Source organism: Hirundo rustica, chromosome 5, assembly GCF_015227805.2.
Source record: "Hirundo rustica isolate bHirRus1 chromosome 5, bHirRus1.pri.v3, whole genome shotgun sequence".
NCBI classification, from domain to species: Eukaryota; Metazoa; Chordata; class Aves; order Passeriformes; family Hirundinidae; genus Hirundo; species Hirundo rustica.
The window spans coordinates 14,793,179-14,810,881 of NC_053454.1; the positions used below are offsets into that span (position 1 = coordinate 14,793,179).

The window sequence follows — 17,703 nt, forward strand, 5'->3', positions numbered from 1 at the left end:
GATATAGCTCTTGACAGCACAGGAGTTCTTCTTCTAGTTTACTCACCTGGATTCCATGAGAACTGTTCCATATTCCTTAGACATACAATTAGTAGCAACACGTAATTGGTGAACCTCTCCTTTATATCTAGATAAAAAAACCCAAAACCTGTCAGCTCCAAAGAAACGTATACTTGCATACAAATATATCTACTCATTCTGAGGTTCTATAATTTATTAATTCTTGGATTAGATAACATTTCCCACAAATTATTTAACTGAATTTAAGGGGAGGGGGAAATGCTGGGAACCACACTATGGACAGGATTTCTGCAGTAGGTTGTGACCTGGTCTGTCTGATGCTGCCACAACTTGGGGTTCCCAGCAGCAGAAGGGACTTGTGACTTACTATCACATCTTCTAATATATTAATAAAATAAACATTCTTCTTGATACAGTCTGTGTATTCCTTCTATGGTTCAGAAATGTTTCTTGTCCTATCTGGGGTGCCAGTTATTTCTGTCCTCTCCAGGGATGTCTGTGGCTTTTGTCCCATCTGGGGTGCCAGTTGTTTTTGCCCACTCAGGGACGCCAGTTGTCGGGGGCTCCTTTTCCCTGGAGTTTAAATTCCCCGGCATTCAGGTGGTTTTAGAGTTCTGGCCCTCTGCAAAGCTCTGTGCCAAACGCAGGAAAAGACGGAGTCTTCAAGGTTACATGCTTCGTTTATTAGTTCTTATCTTACTATTTTCTCAGTGTCCAAAAGATTTTTGCCATGGCTCGGACATCTGGTGACTCCCCCTGTCTCAGGGCTGTCCTTATCTTTTATACTAATTGCTACGTATTTCTTATTTACTACTTCTTACCAATGTCTATCACTATTACTAAAAAGGTCATCTTTACTCTGACCCAATCCTCACTAACTACTTTGTGCCAACATCACTGCAGAAATGGAGTGAGGGAACAAGAAGGAAGAAGAAAGAGACAACGCCCCAAATTCTCCATCTTGCCCCATTCACTTCAATGCCAAGAATCCCAAACTCACTGTTTTTTCACCCTGTGATATACTAAACTACTATTTTTACACTCTTGTGGCCTGCAAGGCTTCCTGCAGTGCAAGAAGCCTCTCCCATGGACTGAAATCAAATCCAGTGTCTCTCTGAGCCCTGGGCTCTGGGCTGGGGTCCCAGACCCCCCTGCCCAGGTCCCTGACCCTCCAGGGCAACCAAAGGAATGCCCTGGACTCCAACACAGAAAGAACCAACACTTCCTGTTACTAAAATGAAGAGAATATACCTATCTGTCCTTTCAAGCAATGAACAAGGTACATTTCATTTTCTACAGACCACAGATATCCAAATTGCTGCATACTGAGTTCAGTAGAAGGAAGAAAAAAATGTTTGAAGACAACTGTTACACTTTAGCTAGAAGGCTCCTACCAGTCTTTCACACTGCCATCTTAAAAGGGAAAAGCAGATGTACCAGAACAGTTCTCAAAACTCTAAGCACTGTCACACAAAAGCTATCTAATTAGGGACAAAGTCCTATGACTTGCCTCCCAGACAAGGCAATCTTTTTTTCTGTTTTGTTGTCCTGTTTCCAGAGATGACACACACAGCTTGCTTCAGGAAGCATCACATTTTTTAGCTTATTAAAAAACACCTTCCTGAAACTGTATTATTGAAAAACAGGGTAAAACCTGAAACATAATATCATCATATTTTAGGAAGTCCAAAGAAGTCTTTTTGGAAGACAGAGCTACTAAGGAAATCTGTGAATACACTGTTATTGCTTGTTACATCATTTTCTTAAGCACCTCCAATATTGCTTCTACCTACTGGCTTTGGGAAACAAGAAATAGAAATGTTCCAAAGAACACGCAGGGATTAAGCTGGACAAAAAAAAATTATTTGACTTTGTATCAACAGTTTCCATCACCTCTGACTGACTACAGGCCAACAGCAATGCTCATGGCTGCAGTTACTGCAGTATAATAATAGCCCTCAGAATAGAAGTTTGGCAATACTGGCAAGTCTGAAAAAAAGGGAGTAAAAAGAAAATAAGAATTCCTTCAGGAAAAGGAAAAGAAAAAGCACACAGAATTCAAGAAGAATGAGATTGCTTGCACAATATAAAAAGGCACATTTTGGGGTACACAAATTCATCTGTCAGTATGGGCTGGGAAAGGGAACAAAGAAGCACAAGCTTTCAAAATGGAATGAATGGCATATATGTTGGGGGGCGGGGCGGAGAAAAAGGCAATCTTTCAGTACAATAAATTTAAAGCAGAAAAAAGGACATAAGTAAAACCTAGCCAAAAATTCTTGATTTCCTGTCAATAACACTCCAACAAGTGAAGCACATTCTTCTATGCTTCTGAATTCACAAAATACCACCCAAATGACCAGAATACAGTATTATCTGAAAAACCTAATTACAAGATACTACTTGGCGCTGTCACAAATAGATGAAAATCAAGCACTCATTGATCTGCATCCTTAATCATGCCCATCAGTGACTTGGAAATAATCACTGAGTTTTCAGAGTTCTGCACAGAATTTCAAGATCATTTTATCTTCCACTTCCCACATCACATACTTCCACACTGCCATGACAGCAATATATAACAAACACAGGTCTCATCTTCAGTTTTTCAGGTCCCAGGGAGGCCTGTACAGGGAGATTTTCTCAAGTGGGAAGCAAGGGACCTTAATTCAGGCCTAACATTAAAGCATGTCTCAAGCTAATCCTCCAGATTTATTACCTGCTTTGTATATGTTAGCTTACCAGTCAACAGGATTAAATTGAGAAGGGACATTTTGGGCTTTAAATTTCCTCTTATAAGCTGTAATAATACCAATTTTTCTTCCACTAATTTCTGAGACTGGGTGACAGGCTGATACCTATTTTTCCCCTCTGCTTATTTTCCCTGTTCTCAGTGGCCTCCCTTCTAATCTGCTGTCTCTGCAGCCACAGCTGTTCAAGGCTGTTAGGAGGGAGAGGAATGACTGTGGCTGCTACTCTTCCTCCTCATCCCTCATCAACTGTCAGAGTTGCAAACAAGGTAGACAGGGCACTTTACAGCAACTTCAACAATAAACTCAAACAATTCAAAAATTCATTTCATTTCTCACCCTCATGGACAAAGACAAAAAAGGCTTCAGATCATCCAAAGTAACCACTGGTAATCAGTCCTAAATACCAATTAAAATTCTAGAGTACAAAATATGTACAGTAATGTTTTATCATTTATTAGGAACTTATTTGATGTTGTATATGTACATTTGGGTGTAGTGAAAGGTCACTTCTGGCCATGGAAGAAGTGTTGGAACCATAGATGATTTTTCAAGTCCCTTCCAACCCAGGCCATTCTGTGACTGATAGACTGCATTCTAACACCATGCTGAAGCTGCACTCATTCCAGGGCTGGTCCTGCAGCCTGACACACATCATGCTACATACTGCCTACACATGCTCCAGATAATTCTGAAAGATGACCCTATCTGCCTGTGCCTCTATGCATCCTCTAGTGGCGCAAGTGATATGATTAAATCTTTTCAACTGCCTTTAAAGTATGTATTTCAGTATTTTGAAAAGGGAAAGGGAGAATCAGACATTCCAAGACTTAGTACATCAGAACTTAGTGGTCACATGTCAAAAAATAACCACAATACATCCTTTTCCACTAAGGTAAGTCACATGTGCCTGTAAGGGTTGTCATATGAATAGAAGTGGTAAACATTTATTTCAAAGACATGTAATGCATATACTTCCATAAATGCAATAAAGGGAAAAAAAGAAAGATGTATTTTTTTTCCTCTTGGTTGTGAAAAATAAGGCCAAAAAAACGGACTGCACATAGCCAAATCAGATTTTAAACACTTTTGCCCCACTTACATGAACTCTGCCCTTCCAATTTTAATAGAATTTTATCCCCATATTAATAACATATTCTGCCCTTTCATAAATCCTCCTGAAAAATAGGAACACATACCCAGCAATTAATTTTCAGTGTGCCAGAGGGTATCACTGCTTTTAGAAAGCATGTAAAAGACATGAAACAAATGTTACTGGAAATAAAGATTCTTAGCACGGTACTGCATCTACTATGGACTAGTGTAATTACTTAGCCCATATCTCAAACAACCATCTACTGAACCCTGAAGATCTTAAGTACTTTGCAGTGGTAACTAAAAGAGACAGTGAGATCCTGAAGTGGGGTAAAGAGTCTTTAGAACACATAGCTATTTCCTTCCAGATTCCCTGACAAATTATGCAGGAATCCCAAATCAAAAAGGAAAAAAAAAAAATTATCATGTTATACCACTGTTTATATGTTTAGATCAAAAGCTAGTTATAAATTGTAGCATGTATAAAGTGAAACAAGATCTTTTACTTTACATCACAGCAACTCCTAAATAGCTATAGTGCCAACTACCCCTTAACAAGTGACCACAGCACAGGAAAGGATCAAACACTGAACAAGGAATCACCAAGGACACACCGATCTTAAACATAGTCCTGCCCCAAAATCCCTCATCCTTAGAATGAACAACTTGATTAGAATAATGGTATTAAAAAAACCCTAAAGCCACATGAGAAAGCAGTTCAAATTTCAAATACCAAAGGTAAAAATAAAGGCTATTCAATATATCGAAGTCAGAGACTGATAAATTTGGAACAAAGAAGAAGATCAGAGAAGAAAAAGTACAGAATAATAAAAAAGAAAACTGAAGTTCCTAAAACTCCAGAATAAATATGTTAATTTTTTGAGACAAGAGATTTAAAAAACAAGGAAGAGTCAGGCCTAACAACCAACTGAAGGAAATAACCTAATGCACTATATTTAATGCACTTCTTTGTATGAGGTACAATTGAGTTTTGCAAAAAAATTTAATTTAGAACACAGCTTGAAATTAAAATAAGACATTTAAAAGCGTAAAGGAAGGCAGCACGCTGGGCTTTCAACAAGGATGAAAGAACTTCTCTATATAATTTGGTCTCCTTGTTTTCTAATACTGACCCTACAGAATTAGTTTACAGGTAACTATTTCAAAAAGAGACTATACTATTTAAATGTAGGGGAATATTTCTTCCTGATACAACAAATAAAAGTTTTTTTGTATAGAAGTGTTTTCCAATGGCCACAGTGTTTAGATTGCCTGGGTGGACATAAATTCCCTTGCAAAAGTCAGGGTGACAATGCTAAAGTAGTTTTGCTGCAGCTGATAAATCAAAGCCGTGAGAACAGCATGGTTGAAGTCCCAAATTCTGTAGCTGCAGTCTCAAGCAGCTATACAAGCCCCAAGGTCTTTGTTTATCTGCCCCTAAAAGAAAACAGGTTTAGTTTTATTAGATAACAATTAACTAATGTATATTTCATGTCCTGTTCAATTTATTTTTATGTAGATGATTCAGTTATTTTAGTCTTGAAGTCTTAGAGAATTAGCTGTTACAGCAGAATTTTAAATGGTCATACAAAGGTGAGAAGGATCACTGACTCCACTAAGTCCAGAAATGTAAATACTGGGAAAAATAATACAGCCACACATCAGCGTACTATCCACCAACTGGTGCTGAGCACGATGCCAAGCGAAAATGATTTCACAATTTCCAGTTCTAAACTGGTAGCTTGGTAGCACTTCCCATACTGATGTCTTATATAGAAGCTTAAGCAGGCAGGGCTCTGCAAGGTATTTCAATGTGTGATACAGGACATGTCTTAGAAAGTAATGCTTACACGATTTGTTTCTGTTTTCACACTTCTACTTTTTTGAATTCTAGTTGTAGTAACTTTTGAACACAGTATCTACTCCTGTGATCATTGCTTATCTTTTCTGCTATGTCGTATTTTTCTTTTGATTAACATGTTAAATAAGAGAGTTTCACCTACTTGTGAGAAATTCCTCAGATGCCCCTGTAAGATTCCTGTTATTCTCCTTAAGAATGAGTATATTTAGCTACTGTGTAGCTAACTAGCTATTAATCAGTACCTTTACACTGAATTGAAAACAAATGTTTGACAACAGCAATATTTTGAACTGAGCCCCAGAAAAGGTGGGGCAAGGGGAATCCATTCAGCGTGTACAAGCCTAACCAGCTACTGCAACCATCATTACCCTACAGATGACTGCAGACCTCAGAAAACTCCTGGAAGGAGCAGAAAAGGTGGGAAATATATAGGAGCGCCTAGATTTAGTGTTTGCCTTCAGAAGTTTAGTTCATCCCAAGCATACAGTTTAAGCACAATGTATTCTAGGACACACAAGACACTCCAAAGGCTAACTGGAAGCTCAGCTGATGGGACCAGACTAGCCTTAGTTCCAGGGTAGGATAAAGTATTGGCATAGCACGCCAACACAAGATGCACCATCATTTCAGCTGCATGAAGTAATACATGAATTGAAACAATATTGTTGCATCCTTACTGAAGCTGTGATGCAGTAAATCTGCTCAAGTTCAAAAGAGGTGAAAAGCTCTACTAAAAATCTGTCTGCTATTTATCTCTGAGAAGAAAACAATGCTATTTATAACCATACTGAAAGGTGTTCCAGGAAAAATCTGTTTGAAAGGAATAAATTAGCTTGTTTTGTGCACTCTTCTATGTATGTACTCACTGCTTCCATCCCCACACTGTTTAATGAATAGCAATACTTCTTCCATCAACTGATAAAGGATGACCTGGTTTTGCTATTATGGGTCTTCAATAATAATGTCCAGCAATAAAATATTGATATCTTTTTCTTTTTATGGAGGAAATTACTAGCAATTTCTAGTATCAGTCCCTTGCTTATTTGAACATGAAAGAAGCTTGACCTTTAGGTAGGAGAGCTAGATGCATAGTTGTAACTATTTTCCGCATTAGTAAGAAATTTTATCTAGGATTTCTGTCAATAGTTAAGCAAATTTCAATTTTAGCATTCTCACTCTAAAGTTAAATATCTCTGATTTTATAAATATAAGTTATTAAATCTTGGAAGCAAAAATAATACTATTATCACAGAATAAACATATAATCAACATAGCTGATCTTTTTGGGGAGGTTTAAGCTATGTGGTATCTTAAAATTTAGTGTTAATTTTCTGATTCATAATTTTCTGTGACATATTTAAGGTTTTATGTAAATAGTCTTTCATCCAAAGTATGAGAAAACATTTGCATGTAATATTGCAGTTTGCAGATGAATTAGACAAAGGTCGTATCAATAGTCAGAACTCAAAACCTGATGAAAGCCTGTTGAAAATTTAACTTGTGATACAAAAATATGAATCATCTGTTTTTAAATAAGTAGCTATTTTATTTTTTTTAACCTATTGTACATTTGAGTTATCTGCTTTAAAAACTATGAGCTGGAATAAAAAGAATATATTCTATTTTCTTTGCTCATCTGTATAAACGAAAGTGGGGAAATTCAAATCAGATATACTTAAGAAATTCTTCACAGTGAGGGTGGTGAGGCACCGGCACAGGCTGCCCAAAGAAGCGATGGATGTCCCACCCCTGGAGCACTCAAGACCAAGGTGGATGGGGCTTTGAGCAACCTGGTCTGGTGGAAGGTGACCCTGCCCATGGCAGGGGGTTGGAACAAGATAATATTTGAGGTCCCTTCCAGTTCAGGACATTCTGAGATTCTACAAAAGTAGTACAAGCAAAGAAGCTAGCACAACCTTAAAGTGCATTCACTCCTACTGGCTTTGAAATCAAAAATTCAATAAATATTTCAAATGCCTGATATCAGTATTAGGAAGAATCTCCATCAAAGGATACCTGAACAACTTTTCATCATGAGACACACTGAGTTCGAGTTCCCAAAATTCATCCTAAGCAGCAAAATAGTTAAGAAGCGCCAGAAGCATGTTTTGTAATTACCCTCTACCTATTATTTTGAGATAAAATCAAAAATTAGAGTAATCTCTGGTACCTTCCTCATGTGTCAAGTACTTTGTTACACTGTTTTGTTTGTTTGAGATTTTATTTGTTTGTTTTAGGGTTAGGGGAAGGTATTTCAAGATCTACCTGACATCCACCCAACATGCACTCTGAGATCACTATATTAATACAGCACGCTATAAAGTAAATTTTTTGAAAACAGAAGACTTGATCACTTGGAAGCACAGGCATTTCAGCACAAAGCCTGTTCGAGCACCTCAAATAAAAACTTGCCATGAAAGGAGTAAGTGGTCCTTGAAGTGGATCTCAGTTTCATCCTACTGAACCAAACAGTAAAAGGGGTAATGAGGAATGCAAGTCAGAACACTTAAATGTACCAAGGTAGAATGTTTACAGTAAGAATATTAAATACATGGATTACATTAAATACATTAATGAATTAAATAAACAGCCTCTCTTCAAATTTTCTCCTGATCAGCACTGCTATACATACCACTATTTGACATTTGAAAAAGATTGTTCTTCTCAAACTTCTTGAAAACACTTCCTTTTATTTCGACGAACTGCAATTTTTAGAAACAGTTAATTACTTTTTATTCATAATAAACTGATATAAACAAAAATATTATCAAAAAGATGTTATTTAAAAATATTAATATTTAAGACATGATACATAGACAGGATTCTGAAACAAATTACGGTAGCTATATGAGAAAGCTACATACTTACATTATTGGACATCATGATGGTAAGCAGTGATTTATTGTGAGAGTTGAAGGCCACATTAAGGGTTGTTGCTTGAACCATTATAAGAATAGCATGCAGGACTGCATAGCAGGGTTAAGGAAGAATATTTGAAATAAGTTTTCTGCACAACACTACTGAAGAGCAGTGAAGCACAGATTTCCTATTTTGTTTTCAAAGTTTGACAGGAAAGTTTCCATATCCCTGTAAATCAGACTTACAGCAAGACAATACTTACATGTAATACATGCTTTGTAGCATGCAATAATGATGCTAATTTTTTCTTGTTCTAAAAGAACCCAATGACATTAATCATGAGAAACATCAGTACAATCTGAAGGAAAAAAAAAATCTGAGGTAAAGATTCAGAATCAGCCTAAAGATTTCAGAGAAAATAGGGAAAAATGGTAAGAATTCTAAATTCATTACTAAAACTACTATAGTCTGGTATCTCTTTAGATTCATCCTAAGATTATTTCACACAAGAACATTTGCATCCTGAATATACATGAGTTTATCCCTTCACTTTGAGAAAATATATTCAAGCTAGAGGCATTTAACGTTCCACTAAATAACAAAACTCCACTGTCTTTATAGGCCCTGTGAGCCAAAATACTCAAATACAAATCAGAAATAAAATTTTCCATGAACTATCCAATTATGGTTTTGCATTTTATAGGTACACCATCATGAAGGGATTCTTTTTTTTAAAGCAGGTGGTACTGGCAATCTTACTTTTCAAGTAAAGGAACACTGACTTAGGAATACTATCAATTTTTCAAACATATTAAAATAAATTAATGCAGAGCAATTACTCTAAAATTTAAGTTAGAAAATTTTGTAATTTATCAAAGAAAAAGGATACAGACATACAGCACTGCCATGAAGAAGTGAGGAATCACACCTATGTGAGCTCTTTTTCTTTCCTTAGGTTCTGTAGCTGTCCAATAAAGAGCATCCAAAATATCTTGTCCAAATGAAGAAATCAAACGATCAGCCACCTAAACAAGAACAACTTTACTGTCTTTTACTGACTACCTTTCTCTCCAACACTTGAGTATGCCCAGTTCAAGAACAGTTTAAACTAAAAGTACAACTCAATCTAAAAAAGGTTTCACACATATATCACTTTTGACCTCTGACTTATTCCATTTTCTCTCTGGATATCAAAGCAATATTGTTCCTTTCGTATATTAAGCAGTTTATTTTCCCTTTCAAACTTACTCTCCCCTTTGCAACAGTATTTGGAATAAATAATCATATATTGTTATCTTAGACAATTTCTTAAAGACACTCGAATACAGTTCAAACCTCAGCCTTTGGTAAGGCAGTTTGTATGTTGTATCAAACCATTTAAAATATTTTTCTCCATCCCTCAGGGTTTAATAGGAATAAAACCCCAACAATAAAAAGTGAATTCCAGAAGGCAGGGGACATTAGCTCACAGGTACAAAACCCTCTAAAATTAGACTTGGCTCTACTGTGTTCTGTATACTGAAGTATATACTTAATGTAAATGTCTGCATAAAGCAGAATTCAAAATTAAAAGTACTGTAACACAAAACCAAGAGATTAAGAGGGATTTGAAAGTCTGCCAAAAAGGGGAAAGATGTTGGAAAAACAACAAACACCTGGAGTATAATCCAAAAAATATATGCACAAGCAGGAAAAGAATGCTCTAGCAGTAATTCTAAAGATAGATAACATATGGACAACATTTTGAACTTGCAATTTAATATCACAGTAAGAAAGGTCACAGGGAGTTCCACCAGTTCCCAACATCAGCAGCAAACATATAAAACTGAAAATCATTACACAGCAAAACATTTTTTCTGCCTATACACTGCAGTTCAGTAATCTTAAAACCAAGCTGCACAGGGCAACAAAACCAGAACTTCAAAAATTAAACTCGGCACATGTCTGGCTAAAAAAAGAGCTGTCATTGCTTGCTAACTCAACCAAATGGAACAGTTAAAGATGACAAACTGGTTATCTCTACTTAAGAAAGACAAAGAATATTTTCTCTTAGTGTCTTTCTGTGAAACAACAATTTTGGACATGTTAAATCAACATGTAGCAATACAGAACCAGGTGCACAATGTATCTGCAAATATTGATTCTACTAAATAGAAAATGAGTTCTTGGGACAACACAAATCTAAACTTCAGATCATTTCCTGACTTTTTAAATTAAATAGTTCTCAAGGTTCCTCACTGACATCAGAAAAGTCGTACTTATTTCTGACACTATTACTGAATGAATTCCCTAAAATATGAAAATTGCATTAAAATTTTACAGGATGCCTCAAGTAAATGCACAGTGTGCTGCACTCTAAGAATAACTCTAAGAAATAAAATGCACAAAGCCATAAGCTGATGAGTTATCATAAATCTGAAGCTCCCAACCCCATCAGTTTGAGAGATATTTACAGTGGCCTTGTTTTCGGCTTTTAGATTTTGTAAATTGAGACTGTCTGCCTTATTTGGTTCCTGCTCATTGTGATGACCCATTGAGTAATTGCACCTGGTGTAGTTACAGCAGCTACAGAATGCTTAAGAGTTTGGTAAGTTTTTGTTCACAATATTGTGAGGGTTTTAATAGATAAAATGGTGGCTTTGCTTTCCTTTCTATTTAAGCAGTCCTTGCTCCTTTGCTGAAAGGATAGAAAATTTTAAAACCCACCACACAATATTGTTGCTTGCTTTTCCAAATACGACTTACCTAAACCCTACATGCCGGCTCCAGGCTCCAGCAGAATTCCATGGTGAGTGCTGTCACCAACGTAACGCACACTGGGGCTTCACAAGGAGCAGGAGCCGGTGGGTCTGAATCTAAAAAAGAAAAGTGTCATTTAAGCCAAATGTGCTGAATGCTCCCCTTAGCCTGTCAGTTGGGAGCATTCAGCACATAATTTGAAGATTTTGCATTCCTCCTATCTGTCCAGGACAATACTCCCTGGACTTGCCATCAGCCGAAAACATTAGGGCATTGTAAACATCTCTGTTGCTCAGTGATTTACTGGACTAAAATGATCCTCCTTATTCTGAAAACTCGTGAAAAAATGTAAAGCGTATTGCTTAAAAAAGGGCATTGTAAGAATTCCTTAAAAAGAATTGCTTTCATCAGTAGCAAAGACTTTTAATAAAAATCACCAAAGCAGCCTAAGCGAGCCAATACTCAAACTGTTGAAAGCTGACTATCAACCAAGTCTTTCAGTGGGATACCATGAACATTTTCTGTCAATATTGCTGCAACTTGTCATGGTAAAAAAGCCCCTTGAAAATACTCTGCTGGGCATGCTGGGTTTCATGAGACACCATGGAAGTTCAATACAGTTTCCAAATTCAAAGTCTAATGTAATTTTCTAATAACCATGAGTAGTAACAGACTTCCCTCTTTCGTAAAAGAAACAAACTCATGCAGCACTTTTCTCAGTTAAAACACAATTTTGGCTCTGCCAAACAGGAAAGTAATTAAATTCCTCATTCCAAACAGGATGACACATGGCTTCCAATTCACAGCAAACACTGCAGTATCACTTCAAACTATGTGGTAAGCACATAAAACTGAGAAAGTATGGTACTAAGTGATTTGAAGTAGTCTTGAAATAAAGAGAAATTACTATTTTAAGCACATGGATTTCTTTAGTAAGTGATAATCTCTCATCAATTATGGAACTATATATGGATGAATATTTCCCCACAAAACTAAAATCCAGATAGTAACTCAGTGCTGATTTAATATTTTAAATATTTTAATATTTAACATATTTAACATATTTTTCAGCAAATGTAAAATCAAAGGAAACAAAAACCCTACGCATTAACAGGTGGCTTGTATGATATTTATTCCACTTAGTATAACAAAGTGTGTTCCCTATGAAATATTTTCATATTTTATTAGGAAAGAACAAATGCCTTCAGACAAAATATTCTGATTTTGCAGAATGCAACCCTGTTTCAGCAGACTTCAAAGGTACAACAGATGTTCAAACAAGGATTAATATATCATTCAGGAATCCCAGAACCCTAGTAGAATATCTTTTGTGTACAAAGCTCTGACTGAGTCCATTTAAGAGGTTGTATTCCTACTATATTTGTCCTATATTTGCAGGATGGAGAAAAGATTGTGCCTATGAAAACATTATTTACTTTGTGAACCACTGATCATAGAAGTACAATTAAAAATCTTATCCTTTACTTTAATAGCAAAACAGAAATTGTTTTTCTCGACGGAATTTCTCTTGATTTTACCTCCCAAAACAGAATTTCCTTTTCTTGTGTCACTACATTCATTCATTCATTCACCTTATAGGCTTGTGTCTGCTAGCCAAGACTGAAGTAAAGCTGTAACGTGTTCTTTGCATACGTTGAAAGCTGTATTTGCATAATGATGAATTAAAACCCAAATTCCATGTTTTCTGTTATCCTCCTTCTCTGCTCTCTCTCAGGATCTTATCATTACTTCAAATCAATAGTTTCTACTATTTTTTGCAAGTTCAAAATCTCATTACCTGGCATTTCATGAGACACTTCTTTCATTTCCATTTCTCAAGTTTCTTGCTATGAAATTGATTAACAAGTTCCATAAATTAGGCATTATGAAACAGTACCTAAACCTTATTCTTCACAAACCTATCTTTTTCACTGCATCTACATTTATTATCTTAAGCGTGTGCAGATTTTTTGTGCCATATTTTAAGTACAAATACTGGAACACAAAATATTTTAGATAATCTGACAAAAGCATGCTTCATATTCTGATGCCAACATTCTTACCTCAAGCATGTTATAGATGATGTAGAGCTTTATGACAGACTGTCCCCTTATCAGATGATACATCATGGAGTAGTCAACATAGTGCATCATGAAGTAGCAGATGACCAATATAACTCCTTTGAGCATGTCACATACCTGAGCAGGTTGTAGCAAACGTCTGTCACTGAAATACAAAGGGCAAAAAATTCCACTAAATGTCATATACCCACAAAATACCGATGTTACTAAGTCAATATGATTTACAGAAGCTGTTCATCATAGATATATTTTAATGTAGTTTATTATGCCCCTTCCCCTGCCCTTCACTTCAACACCATGACTATGATACACATTTATAGACCACACTCATGAACAGGATCACAGTCTCTTACTTGCCACATGCCTGTAATTAAAACACTGTATTTGTTGAGAGCTCCCACTTTTTAAGAAGCTTCTGCATGCATGCCCTTTGATTTCTAATAGACCTTCCCTCTTCCACACAATTCTATGATTTTGACTTCTTCAGGTACAGAAATTGTATTCACTACAATCAAAAAGAAATGAAGCAGTCATCTTCAATTTCAGTATAATGAGCTTGATGCTAAGGAACAGGTTGTAAATTCTGTATCTTCATTTAGCTCTAAGCTCTGCAGCAGTAAATGCAAACAATTTGACATCAGAGCTGGAGGTTGACTGTGAACCAAATGCAGTTTTCTCTGAGTAACCCAGGAGACTAAAGGAATCATTACACAATTTCTTCCTAGTAAAACTACAGGAAGAAAATAGCTTTATTGGAATTGCCAGAACAGTATATATAAGCATAATGAAATTGCAAGGCCATATTCACTTGCCTATTTATTTAGTTTAGTATTAATAGGATGTAAAGCAGTTTAAAAGCTTTTGAATTACAACAAAAGGTTGAGAATTAATTATAATAAAAATGAGTAAATCATTTCTATTAAATATATTTATTTCTTTTTAAATACACTGAAGTGCTGTTACACAAGTTAATGTTTCAAAGAAGTTGCAAGCAATTAGCATAATTCAAGCTATGAATCTTCAGTTTCTGTATTCTTAAATCAGTAGGTCACCCAGTGATTAAGCAATGTTCCCATGAACTGATAACACATTTAGAAAAAAAAAAAAAGAATTATCTTGTAAAAATGTACTCCATTTGTAAAAAACATCCAAACAGTTACTTATGACCTCTGGAGTAATTCTACAGACCCTGCAGAGAGGTCAAAAATCCTTGGTAACTCACTCATTCTATTTAAATCACAGCTGGAGTGTTATACTTGGAGTTTCTTTGTTGTCTTCCATTCAAAAGAAAAACGCCCTGAAAACAACATTCATGCATTGTATCACTCCTGGAAGTACACAGTGACATTCCACAATGGGCAAATAGGTCATGCTCTTGTTGGGAGTACGAGCAAGAAAGTTTTCAGAACTCTCAAATTTACAGTATTGCACTTTGAACAGAGAGCAACTGCTCCTTTTATGATAAACCTTTAACTGCATAAACTGCATTAAAATCAATTACATTCTGAATAAAATAATTTGACCTGTTCCAGTGTACTAGAATTGCTTACAGGGGCTTTCTCTCCATAAGAGACATTTTCTTGCTTTCAGAAGTCCTCTAGTAACAAGCAATATTCACACTGTATCTTATTTCAGCCTAAGTCCTTGACAAAATGCCTCAGTGAATTTTCTTCCTTTCTCCAGTCCCCAAACCGAGTTTTAACTGCAAATACCAACTGAAAAAATTAAAGAAAACTGAACCTGTACCTTTTTCTCCCTGCTTAAAAAGCCTATGACTGTCTTTGCATGACACAGAAAAAAAATGCACCCTCCCCAACCTGTAAAATCACACTTTGAAAATGTACTGCCTTATTTAATTATATCTGACTTAAACGATTATAGATGTTAAAATATAAAAGCATATCTTGAAATATTTACAAGACTTAAACAAGCCTATGATTATGATTACTGTTCATATGCTGAGTAACAGCATATTCCTTTTTCTCCAATTTACTTCCATTTTGGAAGTGTATTTAGTCATTTCTGTACAACACTCAAACTCTGAAATACAGACTGGGATACAGTGGTAAAGGTACTGTTATGCAACAACAGTTGCCTTAGCCTTAGCACGTGAAAAAAGAACCAGAATTCATTACTCAGAAAATCAGCATCTTCATTCTTCCAGCCAACAAGTACCTTATAATTAGAGAAGTAGTGAGTACCTGACAGAGAAAACATGATGAACAGAAGAGACACCCACTTGAAAATCTCCTTCACGGTCTTTAAGTTACCAACTTTAACGATAGGATGGTCTCTTACTGAAATGCACAAGTGAGTAGAATCTGTTTAAGAAGCTTCTGAAGCAGTCCAGAAAGATTCTCACAGGAAAATGCTTTGATGTCCACAAATGAATACAGACTAAAAATATCACATCAAAGGTTTTCTGGCTTACAAGTAACATCAAAGATGCTCAGCAGCCACCAGTCACAAGTTGAAGATGTTCTGTACTGATAACTCTATCAGTCTTCTGCTTGTTTTGATTTTCATCTGTATGACTACACTCAAGAAAAAGCAACTCAGGAGAAGCAAAAGTAAAAGCATACAGCAAGCATCACAGGGGACTACAAATTTTGAGAAGAGACTACATAAAGCCAGGAGCACAACTGCTCTTCTAAAGGTGGTCTCAACTCTGAAAACTATTTCAGGAGACTAATTCTGTATGAAGGTGCATACTAACTTGCACACAGCATCCTATATACTTTGGGATTAAAATATTTTGAGAATGTGCTGTGTACAGAACAAACTTGATTATCACTGAGATTCAATTCAAAAGCTGCTCTAAAGAGTCAGGTCAATGACTCTTGATGGCTGTGCTTTACAGGAATTAAACTTTTGTAGAACAGATCCCATTCAAATAATGGTTTTAGAGAATTTTAGAATCATTTCGGTTGGAAAGGATCTTTAGAATAATCAAGTGCACCTGTTAACTTATCACTGCCAAGCCCATCATTAAACCACAGTCTATGCATCCTTCAAGTACCTCCACGAATGGTGATTCCACCAGTCCCCTGAGCAGCCTGTTCCATCACTTTACAATCATTTTGGTGAAGAAATTTTTACTAATATCCAATCTAAACCTTCCCTGGCACAATGTGAAGTCCTCTTGTCCTATCTCTCAAGGTGACTTGGATTTATTTTCTCAGTAGTCTGTCTATATGTCTAGGAAAAAAACTGCAATAAACAATATTTTTTCTGATACTTTAATTAAAAATACAATCTATTAAGGTTCTATTCAAAGCTCTATGTAACTTCTTGTGCTTCTCATCCACACGAGAAGCAGAACCAACAGTAATACTGTGACAACTTCAGAGCAAATGTTCTGGTTTGGGCTGGGACAGAGTGCCTTTTATTTTTAGTAGCTGTTTTTTTGGATTTTGTGTGTGAATGCTGATAACACACTGAATGTTTTGGTTGTTGCTAAGAAGTGTTTACAGAGTCAAGGATTTTTCAGTGTCTCTTGCTCTACTAGTGAGGAGCTGCACAAAAGGCTGGCACAAAGTGTAGCCAGGACAGGATGTCCCAAACTGGCCAAAGGGATATTCCACACCACAGAGCATCACACTCAGTATATAAACTGGGGGAGTTACCCAGAATGGAGTCTACCACTGTTCAGAGACTGGCTGGGTACCAGGCAGTAGCTGGTGGACAACTTATCACTTGTTTCTCTTAGGGCTCTGTTAGAGTCTCTCCTTCTTCTTTTCATTACTATTATTGTTACCATATTTAGTATTATTATTAGCATATTTTGTTTCAATTATCAAATTGTTCTTATCTCAACCCATGAGCTTTACCCTAACTCTCCACTACCCTTCCCCACAGGTGGAAGATGGAAGGAGTAAGCGAGTAGCTGCATGGTACTTAGCTGCCAGCTGCGACTAAACCACATCTCAGTCACAAAAATATCCTCACAGTTTCAATTTCCTCAGTTTGATGATAGAAGAGATGCCAGCATCTCAAACCTCTACTCAGTACAAGGGATTACTGCAAAGATTGACTACAGAAAACCGCTTTCAGGAAAGTAAGAAGAGTAAGAAGATCCTGGTATTTAAAATATATTCCAGTGTTCTTTCATTGTATACTAGGAAAGACCCTTTCATATTGACTAAGTAAGTAATCTACAGTGTACCACTATAACATGTTTCCAATTGAGAGAGATTAAAATATGCCTACTCCATAAATCCACAGAAGCATTTTTACTTGTAGCATAATCATCTTCCACTCTGTTTAATAACATTTAAAAAGGGATTTTGAGGTGAGG

At 36.2% G+C, this 17,703-nt stretch overlaps 1 protein-coding gene across 2 annotated transcripts in view; it reads right to left on the reverse strand.

Annotated features, from left to right (window-relative positions):
* TAPT1 (transmembrane anterior posterior transformation 1) overlaps positions 1 to 17,703 on the reverse strand; it is a 49,724-nt gene that overhangs the window by 13,690 nt on the left and 18,331 nt on the right. For both annotated transcript variants that reach the window (XM_040065154.2, XM_040065153.2), the window contains 5 exons: positions 13,389 to 13,551; positions 9,476 to 9,611; positions 8,596 to 8,693; positions 8,360 to 8,429; positions 47 to 127 (listed from right to left, as the gene is read on the reverse strand). In XM_040065154.2, the coding sequence (XP_039921088.1) occupies positions 47 to 127; positions 8,360 to 8,429; positions 8,596 to 8,693; positions 9,476 to 9,611; positions 13,389 to 13,551 (548 nt within the window). The remainder of the gene's footprint in view (positions 1 to 46; positions 128 to 8,359; positions 8,430 to 8,595; positions 8,694 to 9,475; positions 9,612 to 13,388; positions 13,552 to 17,703) is intronic.